Below are 21,292 nucleotides of genomic sequence, written 5' to 3' on the forward strand. Positions count from 1 at the left end.
CTAACAAAAATCCCCAACCTCCTCCTGATTCCTGATTCAGTGGAAACCTCAGCCCTTACCTCCTCAATCTCTCCAAGGTTTCTGACCTTTCATCACCCTACCTTCTGAAGCTCACCCCCTCCCTCAGCTTCCATGACACCACCTTCTCCTATTTTCTTCCCTCTTTTCTGGCCTCTCCTTGATTTGTCTCCCTGCCTCCTCAAGCTGCCTGTCCCTTCAATAGCAATGGATCCTACAACTCTATACTTCACCGTCTATCACCATACACATCCTCCTTGAAGAGTTCACCCCATCTGTGGACTCCACCACCATCCTCACCCTGACACTTCCCAGATCCATGGCTCTAGCCCTGAATCCACTCTAGAGCCCCACTGGACCCCACTGGAACATTCCACCTTAAGTTCTAGAGAGCCCAAACCAATCTTAGAATCCACACCCATTCTTAAAAATCAGACCTACAATAACAAAACCCACTCTTTGCCTGTTTTCCCCATCTCAATTAAAAGTACCACCACCCACACACTTGCCCTGCCAGAAATCTGAAAGAACTCCTCAACTCCCTCCTCTCCTCTCCTCCCCACCCCATTTCTCAGCTGCCATTGCCATGGGTTTTCTATGGACAAGATGTTGTCTACTCTGGGTCCAGGCTTCCTCCTCATTCCCACTGCCACTAATTCAGTTAAGTGTGCACCAGCTTTCACTCAGGCCACAGGGAGGGGCCTCTCCAGTGAACTCCATGCACCACCTTTCCAATCCAGCTTCTCTTTCCCTACCAGAGCAAATGAGTATCTGATCATCTCACTCCCTTCCTGAAAGCCCTTCAATGGCTGCCTATAGAATAACATTTAGATTCTTTGGACTGCAAGGCCTTCATTCTCTCCCTGCCACCTTCCCAGCCTGTCACTCACCCATGCACGCACTGCGCAATGTCAGAAATGCACCACTGTGATTCCCCCAGGATACTGAGCGTGCCTTATGCTCACCATTCCCCTTTCCTGGAATGCCGATGCTTCACTGCAATGCTCCTACTCTGTCAAAGCCAGCTCAAGGCTCACCTCGCTGTTCACCCCCTCCAGCAGCCTCCATAGCCCGTGGTCCAGCATTTAATATGCTGCACCCTCTTTGGTTTCTTGTCTACCTCTAATACTAGGCTGGGAGTTACTCTAGGGCAGGAGTTTTTAGTCTTTTTCATATCTTGGTTATAAGGTGGCATAGTACTGTAGCTGGTACATGAGTGGGAATCAAAAATGCTTATGGAATATGAATATGACAGGAAAAAACCATAAATAAAATATTAGCAAACTGAACCCAGCAGCATATTCAAAAAATATGTTGTGACCAAGTGGAATTTATTATGAGAATGCAAGGATGGTTCATTATCAGGAAAGCAATGATAATATTTCACAATATTAATAGATCTAGGGAGAAAAATCATATGATCATCTACATAGATACTGAAGAGACATCTGACAAAATATAACACCTATTTCTGACTAAAAATACTAAATAAAATAGGAACTGATGGATACTTCCTTAACTGTTAAAAATATATATATAGACCTCAGTCCAAAGGTCAACATCTTACTTAGTGGAAAAAGCTATACATATGCCCACCATACATTACCATTTAACATTGTGTTGGAAGCATAAATCAATATAACAAACAAGAGAGAACTACTAGAATCAATAAAAATCGCAAAGGAGAAGAGTTATGATATCTCTATTCATGAAAGAAAATCCAAAAATACTAATTTAAAAACTAATGAACACAGTAATAGAATCTAACAACAGGATATACAATTAATATACTGTCCTTCTTATATATTAACATCAATTAGAAGAGATAATGGAAGTGAAAAGCTCATTTATAAAAGCAACAAAAGGAATACCTAAAAATAAATTTAACAAGAAACGGGCAAAGCCTCTATGAGAAAAACCTTTAAAATTACTGAAAAGTAGATGTGTTCAAACGGAAAGACATTCCATGTTCTCAGGAAGGAGTCAACATCAAAAAGATGCCAAAAATCCCCCAGGGTTAATATATAAACTTAACATGGTCCTGATTTTTAAAAACTTTATGGAGTTAGGAAAGTTGATTCTAAAGTTCATATGGGAAAATAGTCAGGAAGAATAACCAGAAAGCTACTAGGAAGGAAAGGCATTATTTGGGAGAGAGAAAAGCCAGTGTTGCCAAATACTAAAACGTGGTACAAAGCTTCTATAATTAAAATAGTGTGGAATTCATACATGAGAAGACAGATAAATGGGACATAACAGAAGGCGCAGAAGTAGACCCAACTACTGAAAATCTGGTTTATGAACACAGATATTTCAAATAAAATGAGGGAAAGACATATATTTTATTATTATCATTATTTTTAATAAGGAGTTTGGAGACAACTGGATAGACATTTAGAAAAGGGCAAAATTGATCTACACCTCTTAATATACACCACAATAATCCCTCAATGGATCAGAGATATAACTATTAAAAAGGAAACCTTACAAATATTCAAAGAAAATATAGGTGAATTCCTTTATAACCTGGAAAAGGCAGACAGACAACCTTTCTAACCATTATTCAAAATCCAATTTTCTTAGATGGGTCCTAGAACATCCCAAAGGCAATGGCAAGCAGGAGGATGATTTACTATTTTGATAAATATTTCAAAAGCAATTTAGGTATAGAGATGTATTCTCTGTCCTTCTGTACCTACACAAATACAGTATTATTTCTGATTGGTACATGTGAGCCTGAAAGATCAATGGGAGCCCATTCTAAACAGTGCTTCTTTGCCACAATAAGACCACACAGAAAATATTTTTTAATAAAGGAAAGATTCTTATGATTAGCCTGTGACTCAACACAGTGATAAAAAGGAAATTAGCTTTGTATTCCTGAAAACAGACTGGGAACCCCACAGACAACCCAGTGCAGTCTCTACCGGGACAAAACAGGGTCGAGTCTGGCAATCCTGCTGTCTCAGCATTGACGGTCCAGCTGAAGAATTCGAGCTCTCTGGTGGTCCCCAAGGGCCCTCAGGCAGGGCTTTTGAGAAGGGCTGGCAAGAGGCTCAGCCACGTGAATGTAAGTATAAGGAAGTCCCTTTGACCCTCTCCAATACATTCAAGAAAATTAATCAGCTCAGGACCCTGACAACCTCACTATTTTCCCCCACCCTGAAAGTGACGTCACCAGGAAAAATAGTCCCAACCTTCTCCCTCAAGCAAGGGTCTCCCACTCAGGCAGTTGTATCAACAGTGTATTAATATCAATGAATTGTTTAGTAATATTAATATCCCCTCAATGGCTTTGGAGGGGAAACATCCTTGGATTTCACTGGTCCCTGTATCTTCACTCATGCTTCCTTTTGTGACCTAGATCACATCAATCACCTGGAATTCCAGGGTAAAGAAAAGAAATCAGATTCATCTTCATTTTGCTATGAGATTTTATGTATGCATATGTTTATGTATCTTAGTAGAGTGCCTAGCATATACTAGATGATAATTGCCAGCCATTTTTAGTCATCATTATTACTAAATGATAATATTAGTCATCATTATTACCATCACCATTATTATCAGCTGATGAATGGTTCAGTTTGATCTGTGATATAATGCCAAAGAGCAACTAATGTTGCCTATTTTATTGACTTAATCCTGCCAAATGCTGACAAATTACCAGCCTCAGCCATTTAAAAAATCACATTTCTAATGCAATAATCCTATCTGCAATGAGTGTGGAAGAAATTACTACAGGCCAGGGATTTTTACAAAGCGAATTAAATCACTATAAAAACTGACCATGCTGGTTCACAATTAAAAGTCTGGTAGAATGAAATGCCATTATTCCATAGCTTACTAATAAGCCTTAAAGAAGATATTACTGCTCACACGTCTCTACTGGGAATGTTTTTATAATCCCTAAAATGTTTCAGAAAGGCTTTAATGACAAATGCTACAGGACTTTTTCACTATTCATATTATCTATTAGCATATCCCTTATCTAAAATATTTCCAAAATGGAAGTTTCAAATGAAGCATAACCATGTGTTCTTAGAAGATTTCAGATAGAATTTTCTCATAACTAGTAAGTATTTAAAATTCAACATCTATTTATAAACAGTCTTACATTGGCTTCTAGAGGATCTTTTAAATGGAGTTATTTTTTCATACCCCTGTTTTGAAACTGAAAAACTACAGAAAAAAATATATGTTATGTGTGTATATACATATATATATATATTCCCAAGTCTAGACTTACTTTCGGCCTGGCTATTTAGAGCCTTGTTTGGTGTTCTTAAAACTGCTGACACATTCCTTTCTTTAATCTCTGTGATTCCTGGCCACTCTTCTCAGTATGTCTGGCTAATCCTCCTGTTATTTCTGCGACATAAATGAATCCAGAATATATGACCAGGGAAAATTCAGCTAGGAATGTAGTTCTGCACTGTTTTTTACATAAAAGATTTTCTTGTATTGATATGGAAATGAGCAGATGTCTGATAACCTTCTGCCAACCTGGAATTTTTTTTGCTTACTCCAGGGAGTTCTTAGGGACTGATGTTTCATAGGGTTTACACTGTCCATTCAAAAATTCTGTCACAGACCTCAAAAGGATCTAGGATAGTCCCCACCTGGGAGATTTGTTCTTTGGTACCTATTTCTGGCTTGGTACCTCAACTGTGAATAAAACAGAAAAGATGCTCTTGCCAATGGATATGAGATGGTTTTACATTTATACATGGGGATGCTACAATGGGTAAAAGGACTGATCTCACTTAAAATCCCAAGACTTTAAAAAAAACAAATTTTATCTGACCATTTTCACTTACTAGCCCTAGAAAAGAAACAAAATAAACCCAGTAAGTTACTCCTTTTTTTTTTTTTTACTGACTAAAGTGATACTGCTGCTGCTGCTAAGACGCTTCAGTCGTGTCCGACTCTGTGTGACCCTATAGATGGCAGCCCACCAGGCTCCCCCGTCCCTGGGATTCTCTAGGCAAGAACACTGGAGTGGGTTGCCATTTCCTTCTCCAATGCATGAAAGTAAAAAGTGAAAGTGAAGTCGCTCAGTCGTGACCGACTCTTAGCGACCCCATGGACTGCAGCCTACCAGGCTCCTCCATCCATGGGATTTTCCAGGCAAGACTACTGGAGTGGGGTGCCATTGTGTTCTCCATGAAGTGATACAAGTCAATCCAAATGATTTACAGTCTGTACCAGGCAAAAAACAACTCACTCAGGTGTTGCTATTTGAAAGGCTGATGCAATGCATCGAGGAGGGCTTGGTAACCCACTCCAGTATTCTTGCCTGGAGAATCCCATGGACTGTAGCTCTTCTGTCCATGGGGCTGCAAAGAGTCGGACACGGCTGAGTGACTAAGCACAGCACCTGCAGAGCATCATTAAGAGATGTCCTTTTCATTATAGGAGCCTGGAATGCAAAAGTAGGAAGTCAAGAAACACCTGGAGTGACAGGCAAATTTGGCCTTGGAATACGGAATGAAGCAGGGCAAAGGCTACTAATAGAGTTTTGCCAAGAGAACACACTGGTCATAGCAAACACCCTCTTGCAACAACACAAGAGAAGACTCTATACATGGATATCACCAGATGGTCAACACCAAAAACAGATTGATTATATTCTTTGCAGCCAAAGATGGAGAAGCTCTATACAGTCAGCAAAAACAAGACCGGGAGCTGACTGTGGCTCAGATCATGAACTCCTTATTGCCAAATTCAGACTTAAATTGAAGAAAGTAGGGAAAACCAACAGACCATTCAGGTATGACCTAAATCAAATCCCTTATGATTATACAGTGGGAGTGAGAAATAGATTCAAGGGGTTACATCTGATAGATAGAGTCCCTGATGAACTATGGACTGAGGTTCGTGACATTGTACAGGAGACAGGGATCAAGAATCAAGACCATCCCCATGGAAAAGAAATGCAAAAAAGCAAAATGGCTGTCTGAGGAGGCTTTAAAAATAGCTGTGAAAAGAAGGGAAGCGAAAAGCAAAAGAGAAAAGGAAAGATATAAGCATCTGAATGCAGAGTTTCAAAGAATAGCAAGGAGAGATAAGAAAGCCTTCCTCAGTGATCAATGAAAAGAAATAGAAAAAAACAATAGAATGGGAAAGACTAGGGATCTCTTCAAGAAAATTAGAGATACCAAGGGAACATTTCATGCAAAGATGAGCTCGATAAAGGACAGAAATGGTATGGACCTAACTGAAGCACAAGATATTAAGAAGAGGTGGCAAGAATACACAGAAGAACTGTACAAAAAAGATCTTCATGACCCAGATCATCACGATGATGTGATCACTCACCTAGAGCCAGACATCCTGGAATATGAAGTCAAATGGACCTTAGAAAGCATCACTACGAACAAAGCTAGTGGAGGTAATGGAATTCCAGTGGAGCTATTTCAAATCCTGGAAGATGATGCTGTGAAACTGCTGCACTCAATATGCCAGCACATTTGGAAAACTCAGCAGTGGCCACAGGACTGGAAAAGGTCAGTTTTCATTCCAATCCCAAAGAAAGGCAATGCCAAAGAATGCTCAAACTACCACACAATTGCACTCATCTCACACGCTAGTAAAGTGATGCTCAAAATTCTCCAAGCCAGGCTTCAGCAATACATGAACCATGAACTTCCAGATGTTCAAGCTGGTTTTAGAAAAGGCAGAGGAACCAGAGATCAAATTGCCAACATCCGCTGGATCATGGAAAAAGCAAGAGAGTTCCAGAAAAACATCTGTTTCTGCTTTATTGGCTATGCCAAAGCCTTTGACTGTGTGGATCACAATAAACTGTGGAAAATCCTGAAAGAGATGGGAATACCACACCACCTGATCTGCCTCTTGAGAAACCTGTATGCAGGTCAGGAAGCAACAGTTAGAACTGGCCATGGAACAACAGACTGATTCCAAACAGGAAAAGGAGTATGTCAAGACTGTATATTGTCACCCTGCTTATTTAACTTATATGCAGAGTACATCATGAGAAATGCTGGGCTGGAAGAAGCACAAGCTGGAATCAAGATTGCTGGGAGAAATATCAATAACCTCAGATATGCAGATGACACCACCCTTATGGCAGAAAGTGAAGAGGAACTCAAAAGCCTCTTGATGAAAGTGAAAGAGGAGAGTGAAAAAGTTGGCTTAAAGCTCAACGTTCAGAAAACGAAGATCACGGCATCTGATCTCATCACTTCATGGGAAATAGATGGGGAAACAGTGTCAGACTTTATTTTTCTGGGCTCCAAAATCACTGCAGATGGTGATTACAGCCATGAAATTAAAAGATACTTACTCCTTGGAAGAAAAGTTATGACCAACCTAGATAGCATATTCAAAAGTAGAGATATTACTTTGCCAACAAAGGTCCATCTAGTCAAGGCTCTGGTTTTTCCAGTGGTCATGTATGGATGTGAGAGTTGGACTATAAAGAAAGCTGAGTGCCAAAGAATTGATGCTTTTGAACTGTGGTGTTGGAGAAGACTCTTGAGAGTCCCTTGGACTGCAAGGAGATCCAACCAGTCCATTCTAAAGGAGATCAGCCCTGGGTGTTCTTTGGAAGGAATGATACTAAAGCTGAAACTCCAGTACTTTGGGCACCTCATGCGAAGAGTTGACTCATTGGAAAAGACTCTGATGCTGGGAGGGATTGGGGGCAGGAGGAGAAGGGGACGACAGAGGATGAGATGGCTGGATGGCATCACCGACTGGATGGACATGAATTTGAGTGAACTCCGGGAGTTGGTGATGGACAGGGAGGCCTGGCATGCTGCAATTCATGGGGTAGCAAAGAGTCAGACACGACTGAGCGACTGAACTAAATTGAAGCTCACAGTTGCCCCTTCTACATTCCCAGGTCTGTTTCATTCTTAAATCTCCCTCTACTCTTTTCTCTCTTCGCAGAAACCACAAACTCAGTGCATGGAAAACCAAATCCACTAGAGTCTTTCTTCTGCAAAGAAGATGTCAAGAGTTTATTGATGAAGGACCCTTTCATAACTGCCTTCAGGGTATGCTGCTTGATTGTTTGTGTTTTGTATTCTAATTTGTATTGCAAGTCCTTGAGGTCATGAATTTGATTTCCAGCTTCTTCAATGCCCTCCAAATCCAGGATATACTCCTAGGTCCTTCATGTTAATATTTTAATACTGTTTAGAGCACCCCATTCCAGTACTCTTGCCTGGAAAATCCCATGGATGGAGGAGCCTGGTAGGCTGCAGTCCATGGGGTCGATAAGAGTTGGACACAACTGAGTGACTTCACTTTCAGTTTTCACTTTCAGGCATTGGAGAAGGAAATGGCAACCCACTCCAGTGTTCTTGCCTGGAGAATCCCTGGGACGGGGGAGCCTGGTGGGCTGCCATCTATGGGGTCCCACAGAGTCGGACATGACTGAAGCGACTTAGCAGCAGCAGCAGCAGCAGCAGAGCTTCTGAAGAAAGAAGGAAGTTCTAATGTTGCTTCCAGACTTCCTGCTACTCTGTAAAGGCAAGACTCAGTGGCATACAAAAAAGACCACAGGCTTCATATTCCATCAAATCTCAGTGCAGCAATGACTAAGCTGAGAAAGGTTGGGAAAATAATTCAACTTCTTTGGAAATCAATTGGCTCATTTACAGCATCCAGATGATAATACTTGATGCCTACAGTTATTCCAGTGAGACACTGTTTGTAAAGAGTATGCCACACAGCAGGTACTCAATGAATTGTATTGTATTGCATGCATGCTCAGTCTTTTGTGGACTCTTTGCGGACTCTTTGGGCTTTAACCTGCCAGGCTCCTCTATCTGTAGGATTTTTCTTTTGAGTTCCTTTCAAATCTGTCTCTCCTCCCATTTCCTGCCTCAGTTAACACTACCCACCCCACCCCCAGTTACCTAAGCTAGAAACCTCCAAGTCCTATTGTCTTCTGCCAAGAAGCCTCATTCTCCAGTGGTCACATGTCCAGTATTGAGTGTGCTCAGAACAGGGTGTCCACACTTCAGGCCACCAGAGCCAGTGTCTAACTCCTGGGACCAGCCTGACACCCCTGCATGAGCTCACCAGCACTTTACCTCCCCTTCTTAACCAACTGTTTCAGAGACAAAACTGGAGGACTTCAACAGCGCTTGCTCTCTGCCAATGGGCACAGCGTGACAATGTAGATGGCAGTATGATATTTGGGAAATGTACTGACGGAGGCAGATATTGAAAGTGGATATTTTGTAAGAAGAGCCCTAAATTTGGCAAAACATAAATCCCACAGAATCTTGTCTAATTGATAATCATAAACCTTCCTGTCTTTCTCTGAAGAATGTAAGCACTTTTCAAACCTTATCGAAAATCATTTTTTGACATTCTAATCATTTGAAAGGTCACCTAGAGTCTGAATCATTTTTTTCCTTTACACTAAGGAAAAAACAGTAAAGTTAAAAATACAGAGGAAAACCGATTTACTCAGTGTCACAAAATAAATCAGTGGTAGAGAAAGAACCAAAGCCAACTCTAAAATAATAAGGTTCCTGGACGTGCTATTCTGCCTTTACCTTTAAAACACTTACCTAGGAGACTTCATACCCCCTCATAGAATGTAGTACTCTATGTAAGAAAAGAGTCCCCATGTACAGCTAAAAATCTTAAGTGAATTACATGATGTTTGCTAATTACCCCTCAAGAACATGCCTTTATCTTTCAGACCCTTACTCTTCAGGGCAAACTACATGTTGGAGTCACAATGACATCTCTTGTTCTTATGAAAATTAACTCCTTCTGTGCCGGAGGGCGATGGAGGTCCACAGTTCGCTCATAAATCTGGCTCTGGGAAGAAGAAAGGTCTTGTGTCAGAGTTACTTGGGCCTCCATCCATGGTGCTTGAGAGAACACAATATTTGTTTGGTTAAAATACTGCAAATTTCAAAGGTGTAATGGAAATATTACCTAGTCTGAGGGTACCAATATTTTAAAAAGGAAAAAATAAAAACCTAAAATGACTATTCCCAGAGACAGCCAGAGGATTTGTATTTAAAATCCTGGCCCCGTACCTCTTTACTAACAGTGAGGTCATCTGAGTAACACTTGCTTCTGGCGGAGTCGTGTGCTCTCCTTTGCACTAAATGTCATATTTGACTGTGCCATATCACATCTCAAACTCCGGGCAAATTCATGTGTGCCCTTAAAGTGACCCCATGTGACTGTCCCCAAGACTGACAGCGCTCTTCTTGATGCACCTGGATCAAGAAGTAAGTTGGTGTAGAGCATTGAGGTTCCCCAGATCCAGCGTTTCTTCTGTAGCCCTCACTGACAATGTCATCAGTTTCCCAGCATCAGTTTTATTTGTAAATAAAACTGGCACAAATATCAAGCTGCCTCTTATTGCACTGAGAATGATTTTTCCAGGCTGCTTTAACAAAACCAAAAATCTACTTTGTCACATGACTCCACAAAACTTGATGGATGCATTTAAGTTTCAACATTTGTTTCTTCTTCCTATAGAATTCCTTTCCTCCCACCACTTTTATGAAAAGAGTATATTGTAATTTACCTTTGCACACAAGGAGCATGCAACAACACAAGCTACTCTAAGAACAGGTCTGCAAGAATGTTCTAGAATAAACTGGTAGACTGCAACTTACTAAGATTGCCAAAAATCAGATACTATATATCTTTAAGAACCAAAGTTCTTAATAATTTACCAGCTGGTCTAGTCTGGTTATACAATCTTATAGCTCCCCACACTCGTCCTCTGTTGTACTCACCACAAATGGAAATAAATTATGAGTTGTGCATTTTGTGGTCAATATCTCTATCCTCTGTTAGAATACAAGCTCCATGTGGACAAGGACTGCAGGTACCTGTTATTTTATTGCTGTGCCTAACAGAGTTCCTTGAATGCAGTAAAAAAATCAAAGAATACTGATCAATGATCACAAGAGTAAATAAATCAGTTAGTGAAGAGCTGGTGTTAAATCAGAGGATAGGGCTTACAAGAGTGAAATAAGCTTTTAGAGTCCCTGAGATTTATTCCTGGGGGTGTCCTGACAGATTTATTATCAAACTACAAAAATGGCATACTGACAACAATCTACAAGTTAATTATTCTAGAGATAAATTCGGGATTCATAAAACCAATTCTCTTGGTGGAAATTTTCCACGTTTAAAATTTTACAACTTCTGTGGGTATTTGTTTAATTTAACCCTTGCATATGAAAACATCAATGTGTGTGTTTGGATAAAGCAGAAATGGCCAGCAGATGCATTTATTCCTAAACTCCACGACTCAGAATCACAACACTTGACTTCAAAAGTCACAGAACTATAAATCAGAAAATACCACTGAACAGTGTCAGAATTCTCTACAGCAATTCACGCTGTTTTCTTGATATTTCTCTCTAACGGCTGATAAAAACTCTTTGAAGTGAAAGAGTAAATATTTTCATTTGATAGTACTTAGGCCCAACAGTGCAAATACAATTGCATTGTGTTACACTCTGGGGGCTCTGGACACACACAACGCTGGCAAGGTTGCCATGGAGGAGCCAATGTGCTCAGTGCTCGAGCAGACAGGGGTGAGCCGCGCTCAGAGAAGCTCCTCACCCCTTAGTCTTCCTCTGACAGACACACACAGGTTTGGGGGAATGCTGGCTTTCCGGTAGCCCTGGAAAGGAAGGACCACAAATAGGCAATGGGAAATGCCAATTCCTAAATATCAGCCTGCTTTTACCGCTCCCACCGACACTTTTGTAAAGGAGCACGGATTGGGGTGGGGAGAAAAATCTAATGAGTGCCCCTGCGGAGGGCTGGGGAGCAGGGGGAGGTGGGTATTGGGGGAGGAGGGGTGGTAAGGAGGCAGGCGGCTGGGCGCCGAATCCCCGCAGCTGGTGTCAGCACGTCCCCGGCCTAACACGCGGCTAAGGTCTGTGGACACGCGGGGGACGAGCGTCTCGGGGAAAGGTAGCACTGCGCGGGTCCATCCGGATAGCTGGGCGGGTGCAGGGGGCAGAGAAAGGGCACTCTGGGAAGTGGAGGGAGGCAGGAAGGATAACCTGGGCAACCCAGGTGGACAGCGAGGCCTGGAACTGCGCACGCACCATCCAAGCAATGCGCCGGAGGAAGGTCTCGCGGCGGAGACGCGCGGGATCTGCCCCCCCGCCCCGCCCCCCGAGGCCCAGAGCTGCCCGGGCGGAGCCAACGACCCGTCTGCAACTGAGCATCGCGTGGCGCTGCAGGTCCCCCCACCCCCGGCCGCGGCGAGGCGCGCGCAGCTGTGGCCCGCCAGCCCCGTCCCGTCCCCGGCGGCGCTCACCTTGCCCGGGAAGGGCCCCGGGAGGAGCAGCTTCAGAGCCTGCCTCTTCAGCTCCACCAGGCGGGCGTTGCAATTCTCGCACCAGACGCCGCGGTCTGATCCGGGGGAGGAGCCGCCGCCGCTGCCCGAGCCCGGGGAGCCCGTGCCGAAGCCTGGCGAGCCGCCAAGGGAGCCCGGCGAGCTGGTGCCAATGCCTGGGGAGGCGGGGCCCGGGGAACCCGTGAAGGAGCTCGGGGACGAAGTACCTGAGCCCGGGGACGGGGTCCCCGACGAGCCGAGCGCCGAGCCCGCGCCCTCGGGGGTGGGCCGGCTCCCGGCGCGGGACTCTTCGTATGCTTTCCGGTACCAGCTCTCAGGGGAGAAGGGCGCCGCGGGCTTGGTGGGCGAGCAGACTTCATTCACCTGCAGGGGAGACACGCGGGTGTCAGGGGCCGCCGGGCTCCCGCGCCCCGGCCCAGGGCCACCCTCCCGCCTGCCCGGGGATCTGCGTGCCACCAAAGGCCCCGGCCCAGCGCCAACAGGGGCGCGATCGGGACCGCTCCGGGCCCTGCGGCCAAATCTGCCTCCATCTGTCTGGTTAATTGTCTTTAAGTGAATTCTTGTCGTCCAGGTGTCCCTGCGCCGGTTCCCGGGCGCCGGCGTACTCCTCCGATTTGGAGGATAGGGACTCGCTCGCTCAGGGAATTTCAATGGTTTCTGCAGAGGAACACACCGATTCAGCTCCCCGCGCTGTTGAACCCAGCACCCATCCCAGAAGGAGCCCACGTTTAAGATTCTGGAAGACTGTGTGTGTGTGTTGGGGGGGGGGGGAGGACTGTGATTTTTGGATTTGTATTAATTCGGGGTACAGCCCTCTGGATACTGAAGGTAAATAAAAGGTTTTCCTTTTTCCAGGGAAACGATCCCTAAGAGCTGCGGAGATTTCGTGGGAAACCCTCCCATTCGACTTAACTCTGCTTGGAAGTCAGGAATACTGCAAAAGTTAGGGATGCGGGGAAGAGGAGGGACGAGAGGGCCGCAAAAATTCCGAGGGCAAGGCGAGTGTGCGGGCGTCCTCACGGGCAGACCCGCCTCCGCGCGCGCACGCCTGGCTGGCCTGGCCGAGGCGCCGCTGCAGCCGGAGGAGAGCTCGGAGCCGCCCTGCCCTGGCCGCACGTTACCCAGAAAGGGAGACCCCGGTCGGGAAAGAGTCTGGTAACACATCTCCGCATTAGACCCGTCACAACTTACCCCGTATTTCTTGCCCCTGGTGGAGACTGCAAGCCTCTCTTTATTCCCAGCTATCGAATTCATGGTGGCTTTTCCAGAGGAGAGTGTCTAAATGTTCCACCAACGCTACATCCAAAAGGTCTTCCAACCCAGAAGGATGCCCAGTGGTAGGGGGCTCTCTCTTGGCCCTCAAGTCAAGGTTTCTTAATGGAGGGGTTGGGGGGATAAAAGCAGATGGACCCCAGAAGTAACAGCACTAATTTGCAGAAGGGTTGGAGTGCTTGGTTTATTCTTCTCTTCAAATAAGGCTTTTCCTCCTCTTCTGCCTCCTCCAGTCACACGTTCTCTTTTCACGGTCACATCCAGATAATTGGCATTTTCCTTAGTCTAGTGAGTCCGTTTTCCTCCACGAGGGAAAAGACGAGTACAATCGGGACACACGGCAGCTGCCGAGGAGGCGGGCGAGACCCCCGCCTCGCCTACTGCCAGCGAACCGGCTGTGGGAACTTGTCTCCTTTCGCGGAGCTTGGTAACTGAGTTCAAAGAAATTCTCCCAAAATATAAAGATCCAGATCGGGGAGGAGCCTCGGCGTGTGGGGGAGCCAATATCCGCCGTCCCGCTTTGCCTGACAGTTGCGCGAGGGCAGAGAGGGGCGGCGGTGTGGCCCGGCCGGCGTCCGCGGTCAGGGCGCGCGTGTGCGCCCAGGCGCAGCGCGGATCCTTGCGAACCGCGGCCCCGCCAGGGAGCCCGCCGCCTGGCTGCCGCCGCCGCCGCGCCTGCCGGGATCCATTTTATGTTGCGGCTCTCCTGCCTGACATTCCGAGGCCGAGAGCCGGGGGATGGGGTCGTAAATCTCGCGCGGTGCGGGGAAGTTGCTGGTGAGTGGCCCGGGTCCAGGGCTCTAATGAAACAGCACTGCGCGAGACTGGAGCTGGGGGCAGAGCCGAGCGAGTGCAGCCGGACAGAAATGCGCCCGAGCTTCCCCGCCCCCAAGTTCTTTCTCTTCCTGGCAAGGCTTGCAGTTCTGCCTTTGAAACGCCGTGTAAGAGGGATTGAGTCACAAACAAGTCCACAAATATGCCGAGTCCTCCCCCCGCCCTTTGTTCTCCTAGACCTGCCCTGCAAACCTTTTCTGGAATTGCCCTCCTAAGCCGGGCCGGCCGGGGGGCCACCCTCCCAAGCGCAGCGGCAGAACAGGGCCTTCGCCCCAGCCTGCCCGCGACCCAGTGTGCGCTGTGCCCCGCCGCCCAGGGCTGGGACGCAGGAGCCCGGGGAGCAAGCGGGCAGCCACCCGGCAGGGAAACTGAGGGACGGCGCGGGCCTGGAAAGGGGTGTGTGCGAGCTGGCCTTGGCCTCGTCTCGGTCGGGGGTCCTTTCGGCACCCGATCCCGGCTCTTCCAGCAGGCAGGGTCCACCGGGTCCCGGGAGCACCCAGTCATCGCCCTCTCCAGTTCCCCTCCGGCCCCCGGCGCAGAGCCCAGAGCCCAGGAAGCCGGCATTTGCCGGGCTCCACACGTAGCTGCTCCAGGGTGTCATTTTTCATCTCCCGAGAGGACAAATCTTCTAGTGAGCCCGCAGGTCTGTTTTGTTGTGACCTTTAATTAACACCCGGCGAGACGCCTCTTGAAGGACCGGCCCCGTGCGGGTATCACGTGAGGTGTAATGGCATCTCCGCGCCCGGGGGGTACCCGGCCTGGGGGCAGGCGAGGGTGCAAAGGACGCCTGGGGCTTTCCAGTCTCTAGTTTCCCTGAGATACGGAGAGGGCAGGAAGACAATATCCTAGGGTGCTAGAACCCTCTGGAAGTGGCAACGCCCCCCACACCTGCTTTCCTCGGGGGGAAATTCCTTCGTGCATCCCTCGCGCTGCCATCCACCACCCTCCCCGCCCCCCGCCCTTCCCGCCGCAGCCCTTGCGTGGGAATGTTTCACAGCCACCACAGCGAGGTAAAAAGGTAAAAATGTAGATGTCGAAAACAGTGTGGAAGTTTCCATTACGTTCCTACTTCCATTTAAAAGTGGTCATATCAAAAGAGGTCCTTATGGGGCAGGTACACCTCCGGGCAACTGCCTGCTTCCGTCCATATCTGTATTCCGCGCAGGTGCTGCGGGAAATAGCATCGCCATTAGCTACGCACTGCTCATCTGCCGAAAAGCAGCACGTGGCCAGGTGAAACGGACTAGCCCGTGAGCCGCTGGTGGGGAAGGTGAGGTGTCGAGGGAGAGTACTGGGGAGCTGGGAGATTCACCTTGGAGACGGAGGAGACCAGAGGTGGTCTGATTCGCATCCCAAAGTAGCTGGGGCTCCGAAGCCTGTTTGGTGAGCTCGGAGCGCCCTCTGTTGATCAAAGTTTGCAACAAGAAGCCCCGCAAGAGAGTTTGATATGAGGCTTTAAAAAAATGGATGTAAAATTTACATACCGTGAAATGCACAAATTTTATGTGTACAGTCTATTAATTTTGATAAATGTACACTCCCAGGTAAGGCACCACCTCAATCAAGTTATATATCTCCATCACTCCAGAAAGTTCGTGCCTGTGTTTTCCCAGGTGATCCCAATCCGTCATGTAAAATCACGGTTATGATTTCTGTTGTATCACCATAGATTAGTTTTACCTGACTGCGAAGTTTTTGACCTACCTGTTGTTGATAGTATGGGTCTGTTCTCCGTGTGTACTCCGTTTTTCTTTTTTTTTTTTAATTTTATTTTATTTTTAAACTTTACAATATTGTATTAGTTTTGCCAAACATCGAAATGAATCCGCCACAGGTATACCCGTGCGCCCCATCCTGAACCCTCCTCCCTCCTCCTTCCCCATACCCTCCCTCTGGGTCGTCCCAGTGCACCAGCCCCAAGCATCCAGTATCCTGCATCGAACCTGGACTGGCGACTTGTTTCATACATGATATTATACATTCCTGTCTCTCCGGCCTTCTTTTTGTTGACTGAATTGTTTAGTATTTCCCTTTCAACCCTCTATTAGCCTTTTAACTGTTCATTCAGTTAACTCAATCGTGTGCGACTCTGCCACCCCATGGACGGCAGCAATCATCCATGGGGGATGCCATCCAATCATCTAATTCTCTGTCGTTCCCTTCTCCTCCTACCTTCAATCTTTCCCAGTTCAGTTCAGTCGCTCAGTCGTGTCCGACTCTTTGTGACCCCATGAACCCCAGCAGGCCAGGCCTCCCTGTCCATCACCAATTGCCCAGAGTCTACCCAAACCCATGTCCATCGAGTCGGTGATGCCATCCAACCATCTCATCCTCTGTCGTCCTCTTCTCCTCCTGCCCTCAATCTTTCCCAGCATCAGGGTCTTTTCAAATGAGTCAGCTCTTCGCATCAGGTGGCCAAAGTACTGGAGTTTCAGCTTCAACATCAGTCCTTCCAATAAACACCCAGGACTGATCTCCTTTAGGATGGACTGGCTGGATCTCCTTGCAGTCCAAGGGACGACAGCAAAAGAGACACTGATGTATAGAACAGTCTTATGGACTCTATGGGAGAGGGAGAGGGTGGGAAGATTTGGGAGAATGGCATTGAAACATGTAAAATATCATGTATGAAACGAGATGCCAGTCCAGGTTCGATGCACAACACTGGATGCTTGGGGCTAGTGCACTGGGACGACCCAGAGGGATGGTATGGGGAGGGAGGAGGGAGGAGGGTTCAGGATGGGGAACACATGTATACCTGTGGCGGATTCATTTTGATATTTGGCAAAACTAATACAATTATGTAAAGTTTAAAAATAAAATAAAATTTAAAAAAAAAAAGAGTCTTCTTCAACACCACAGTTCAAAAGCATCAATTCTTTGGGGCTCAGATTTCTTTATAGTCCAACTCTCACATCCATACATGACCACTGGAAAAAACAGAGCCTTGACTAGATGGACCTTTGTTGGCCAAGTAACGTCTCTGCTTTTTAATACTCTGTCTATGCTGGTCATAACTTTCCTTCCAAGGAGTAAGCGTCTTTTAATTTCATGGCTGCAATCACCATCTGCAGTGATTTTGGAGCCCAGAAAAATAAAGTCTGACACTGTTTCCACTGTTTCCCCATCTATTTCCCATGAAGTGATGGGACCAGATGCCATAATCTTAGTTTTCTGAATATTGAGCTTTAAGCCAACTTTTTCACTCTCCTCTTTGACTTTCATCAAGAGGCTCTTTAGTTCTTCTTCACTTTATGCCATAAGGGTGGTGTCATCTGCATATCTGAGGTTATTGATATTTCTCCCAGCAATCTTAATTCCAGCTTGTGCTTCCTCCAGCCCAGCGTTTCTCATGATGTACTCTGCATATAAGTTAAATAAGCAGGGTGACAATATACAGTCTTGACATACTCCTTTTCCTGTTTGGAACCAGTCTGTTGTTCCATGTCCAGTTCTAACTGTTGCTTCCTGACCTGAATACAGGTTTCTGAAGAGGCAGGTCAGGTGGTGTGGTATTCCCATCTCTTTCAGAATTTTCCACAGTTTATTGTGATCCACACAGTCAAAGGCTTTGGCATAGTCAATAAAGCAGAAATAGATGTTTTTCTGGAACTCTCTTCCTTTTTTGATGATCCAGCTCATGTTGGCAATTTGATCTCTGGTTCCTCTGCCTTTTCTAAAACCAGCTTGAACATCTGCAAGTTCACATATTGCTGAAGCCTGGCTTGGAGAATTTTGAGCATTACTTTACTAGCGTGTGAGATGAGTGCAATTGTGCGGTAGTTTGAGCATTCTTTGGCATTGCCTTTCTTTGGGATTGGAATGAAAACTGACCTTTTCCAGTCCTGTGGCCACTGCTGAGTTTTCCAAATGTGCTGGCATATTGAGTGCAACACTTTCACAGTATCATCTTTCAGGATTTGAAATAGCTCCACTGGAATTCCATTACCTCCACTAGCTTTGTTCGTAGTGATGCTTTCTAAGGCCCACTTGACTTCACATTCCAGGATGTCTGGCTCTAGGTGAGTGATCACATCATCGTGATTATCTGGGTCGTGAAGATCTTTTTGTACAGTTCTGTGTATTCTTGCCACCTCTTCTTAATATCTTCTGGTTCTGTTAGGTCCATACCATTTCTGTCCTTTATCGAGCTCATCTTTGCATGAAATGTTCCCTTGGTATCTCTAATTTTCTTGAAGAGATCTCTAGTCTTTCCCATTATATTGTTTTCCTCTATTTCTTTTCATTGATCACTGAGGAAGGCTTTCTTATCTCTCCTTGCTCTTCTTTGGAACTCTGCATTCAGATGGGTTTATCTTTCCTTTTCTCCTTTGCTTTTCACTTCCCTTCTTTTCACAGCTATTTGTAAGCTCTCCTCAGACAGCCATTTTGCTCTTTTGCATTTCTTTTTATTGGGGATGGTCTTGATTCCTGTCTCCTGTACAATGTCACATACCTCCATCCATAGTTCATCAGGCACTCTGTATATCAGATCTAGTCCCTTAAATCTATTTCTCACTTCCACTGTATAGTCATAAGGGATTTGATTTAGGTCATACCTGAATGGTCTAGTGTTTTTCTCCACTTTCCCAGCATCAGGCTCTTTTCCAATGAGTAAGTTCTTCCCATCAGATGCCCAAAGTATTGGAGTTTCAGCTTCAGCATCAAGTCCTTCCAATGAACACACAGGACTGATCTCCTTTAGGATGGACTGGCTGGATCTCCTTGCAGTCCAAGGGACTCTCAAAAGTCTTCTCCAACACCACAGTTCAAAAGCATCAGTTCTTTGGTGCTCAGCTTTCTTTACAGTCCAACTCTCACATCCAACTGGAAAAACCATAGCTTTGACTAGACGGACCATTGTTGGCAAAGTAATGTCTCTTCTTTTTAATATGCTGTCTAGGTTGGTCATAGTTTTTCTTCCAAGGAGCAAGCATCTTTTAATTTCCTGGCTGCAGTCACCATCTGCAATAATTTTGAAGCCCAGGAAAATAAAGTCTGACACTGTTTCCACTGTTTCCCCATCTATTTGCCATGAAGTGATGGGACCAGATGCCATGATCTTCGTTTTCTGAATGTTCAGTTTTAAGCCAACTTTTTCACTCTCCTCTCTCACTTTCATCAAGAGGCTCTTCTGTAAGGATTATAATATGCATCTTCAAATTGGGCTACTTAATTTTGTGCCACTTCACCTAAAATGTAAGAAATTTGCAACAGTATAATTCCATTTTACCTCCCTCCTTTATGCTACTATTTGTTGTATTTTTATATCCACATACATTATAAAATCCATAATACCGTAGTCTCCATTTTACTTTAAACAACTTGTCTTTTGGTGAAACTAGAATGTTTTAAATATGTGGGGTTTTTTTAAACTAATTGGGTAATTCTGGTGGCTTCGAGGGTAAAGAATCTGCCTGCCATGCAGGAGACCCAGGTTCGACCCCTCGGTTGGGAAGATCCCCTGGAGAGAGGCATGGCAACCTACTCCAGTATTCTTGCCTGGAAAATCAGATGGACAGAGGAGCCTGGAGGGTGGGCTACAGTCCATGGGGTCACAAAGAGTCAGACACGACTGAGTGACTAACACACACACACACACAAATTATTTATTTATTTGGCTGCTGTTGGTTCTTAATTGAAGCACAAGTGGGATCGTCCTTGCTTCATGAGGGATCTTTTATTGTGGTTCCCCAGTTCCCTTGCAGCTTGTGGAGTCTTAATTTCAGACCAGAGATCGAAGCAGAGTCCCCTGCATTACAAGGTGGATTCTTAACCGCTGGACCACCAGGGAAGTCCCTGGGGTGGGGGGTGGGAAGGGGTTGTTGGTTTTTTTTCTTTTTATATTTACCCAGTTTTATATTTGGAAGACTGATAAAATTTTTTTCCTATAGAGCCAGCTTTTCAACTAGCTCATTTCCCTTCAGACTGAAGAACTTCCTTTAACATTTCTTGTACCACGGGTCTAGTGATGACAGATTCCTCAGCTTTTGCTTATCTGTCTTTTTTTCATTTTTGAGTCTGAAGAACGGTTTAACTGTATTTTGAATTTTTGGTTGACAGTTATTTTTCTTTCCACCCTTTAAAGATGTCATTCATTGCCTTCTGTCCTTGCTTGCCTCTGATTAGAAGCTAACATTAACTCTCATGGGAATTCTTGTGTGTGTGTGTGTGTGTGTGTGTGTGTGTGTGTGTGTGTGTGTGTAATGTGTCTTTTTTCTCTGGATGTTTTGAAGATTTTTCTCTTTATAATTCGTTTTCAGCAGTTTGGCTATAATGCTCCAGGATGTGGTTCTCTCTGTATTTATCCTGCCTAGGGTTTGCTAAATTTCTAAGACCTATAATTTGATCTGTAAGTTTTTCAGCAAGTTTGGGGAAATTTCAGTCATTATTTTTCTAGACCCATTCTCTCTTTTTCTGTCCTTCTGGGACTCCAATTACATGTATACTAGGACACTATTTGAATTGTCCCATGAGTTACTGAGGCTCTGTAATTATTTCAGTCTTTACCCTTTTATTCTTCAGATTGGATAATTTCTATTGATCCTTTATTAAGTTCACTGACATTTACCTCTGTTATCTCCAATCTCTGTCAAACCTATTCAGTGAATTCTTCATTTCAGATATTGTACTTTTCAATATATACGTATATAGTTTCCCTTTAAATCTATGGATATAGTTATAATGACAGCTTTAATTTTCTTGCCTGCTAATTCCAACATCTGGCTCATTTGGGGGTTACTTTCTATTAATTGTTTGTTCTCTTGACTCTGAATCACATCTTTCTATGTATTTTCATAACCAGTAAATTTGAACTGCAAGCTGGGTATTGTG

The 21,292-nt window shown here is 45.2% G+C and overlaps 1 protein-coding gene across 1 annotated transcript in view; it reads right to left on the reverse strand.

Annotated features, from left to right (window-relative positions):
* KIF26B (kinesin family member 26B) overlaps positions 1-14,235 on the reverse strand; it is a 517,632-nt gene extending 503,397 nt beyond the window's left edge. Inside the window, exons 1-2 of the mRNA XM_061382452.1 lie at positions 13,544-14,235; positions 12,314-12,715 (exon numbers count right to left, since the gene is read on the reverse strand). Of these exons, the coding sequence (XP_061238436.1) occupies positions 12,314-12,715; positions 13,544-13,606 (465 nt within the window). The 5' untranslated portion in view covers positions 13,607-14,235. The remainder of the gene's footprint in view (positions 1-12,313; positions 12,716-13,543) is intronic.
* Positions 14,236-21,292: the final 7,057 nt, after the last annotated feature.

Source organism: Bos javanicus, chromosome 16, assembly GCF_032452875.1.
Source record: "Bos javanicus breed banteng chromosome 16, ARS-OSU_banteng_1.0, whole genome shotgun sequence".
Classification (NCBI taxonomy): Eukaryota; Metazoa; Chordata; class Mammalia; order Artiodactyla; family Bovidae; genus Bos; species Bos javanicus.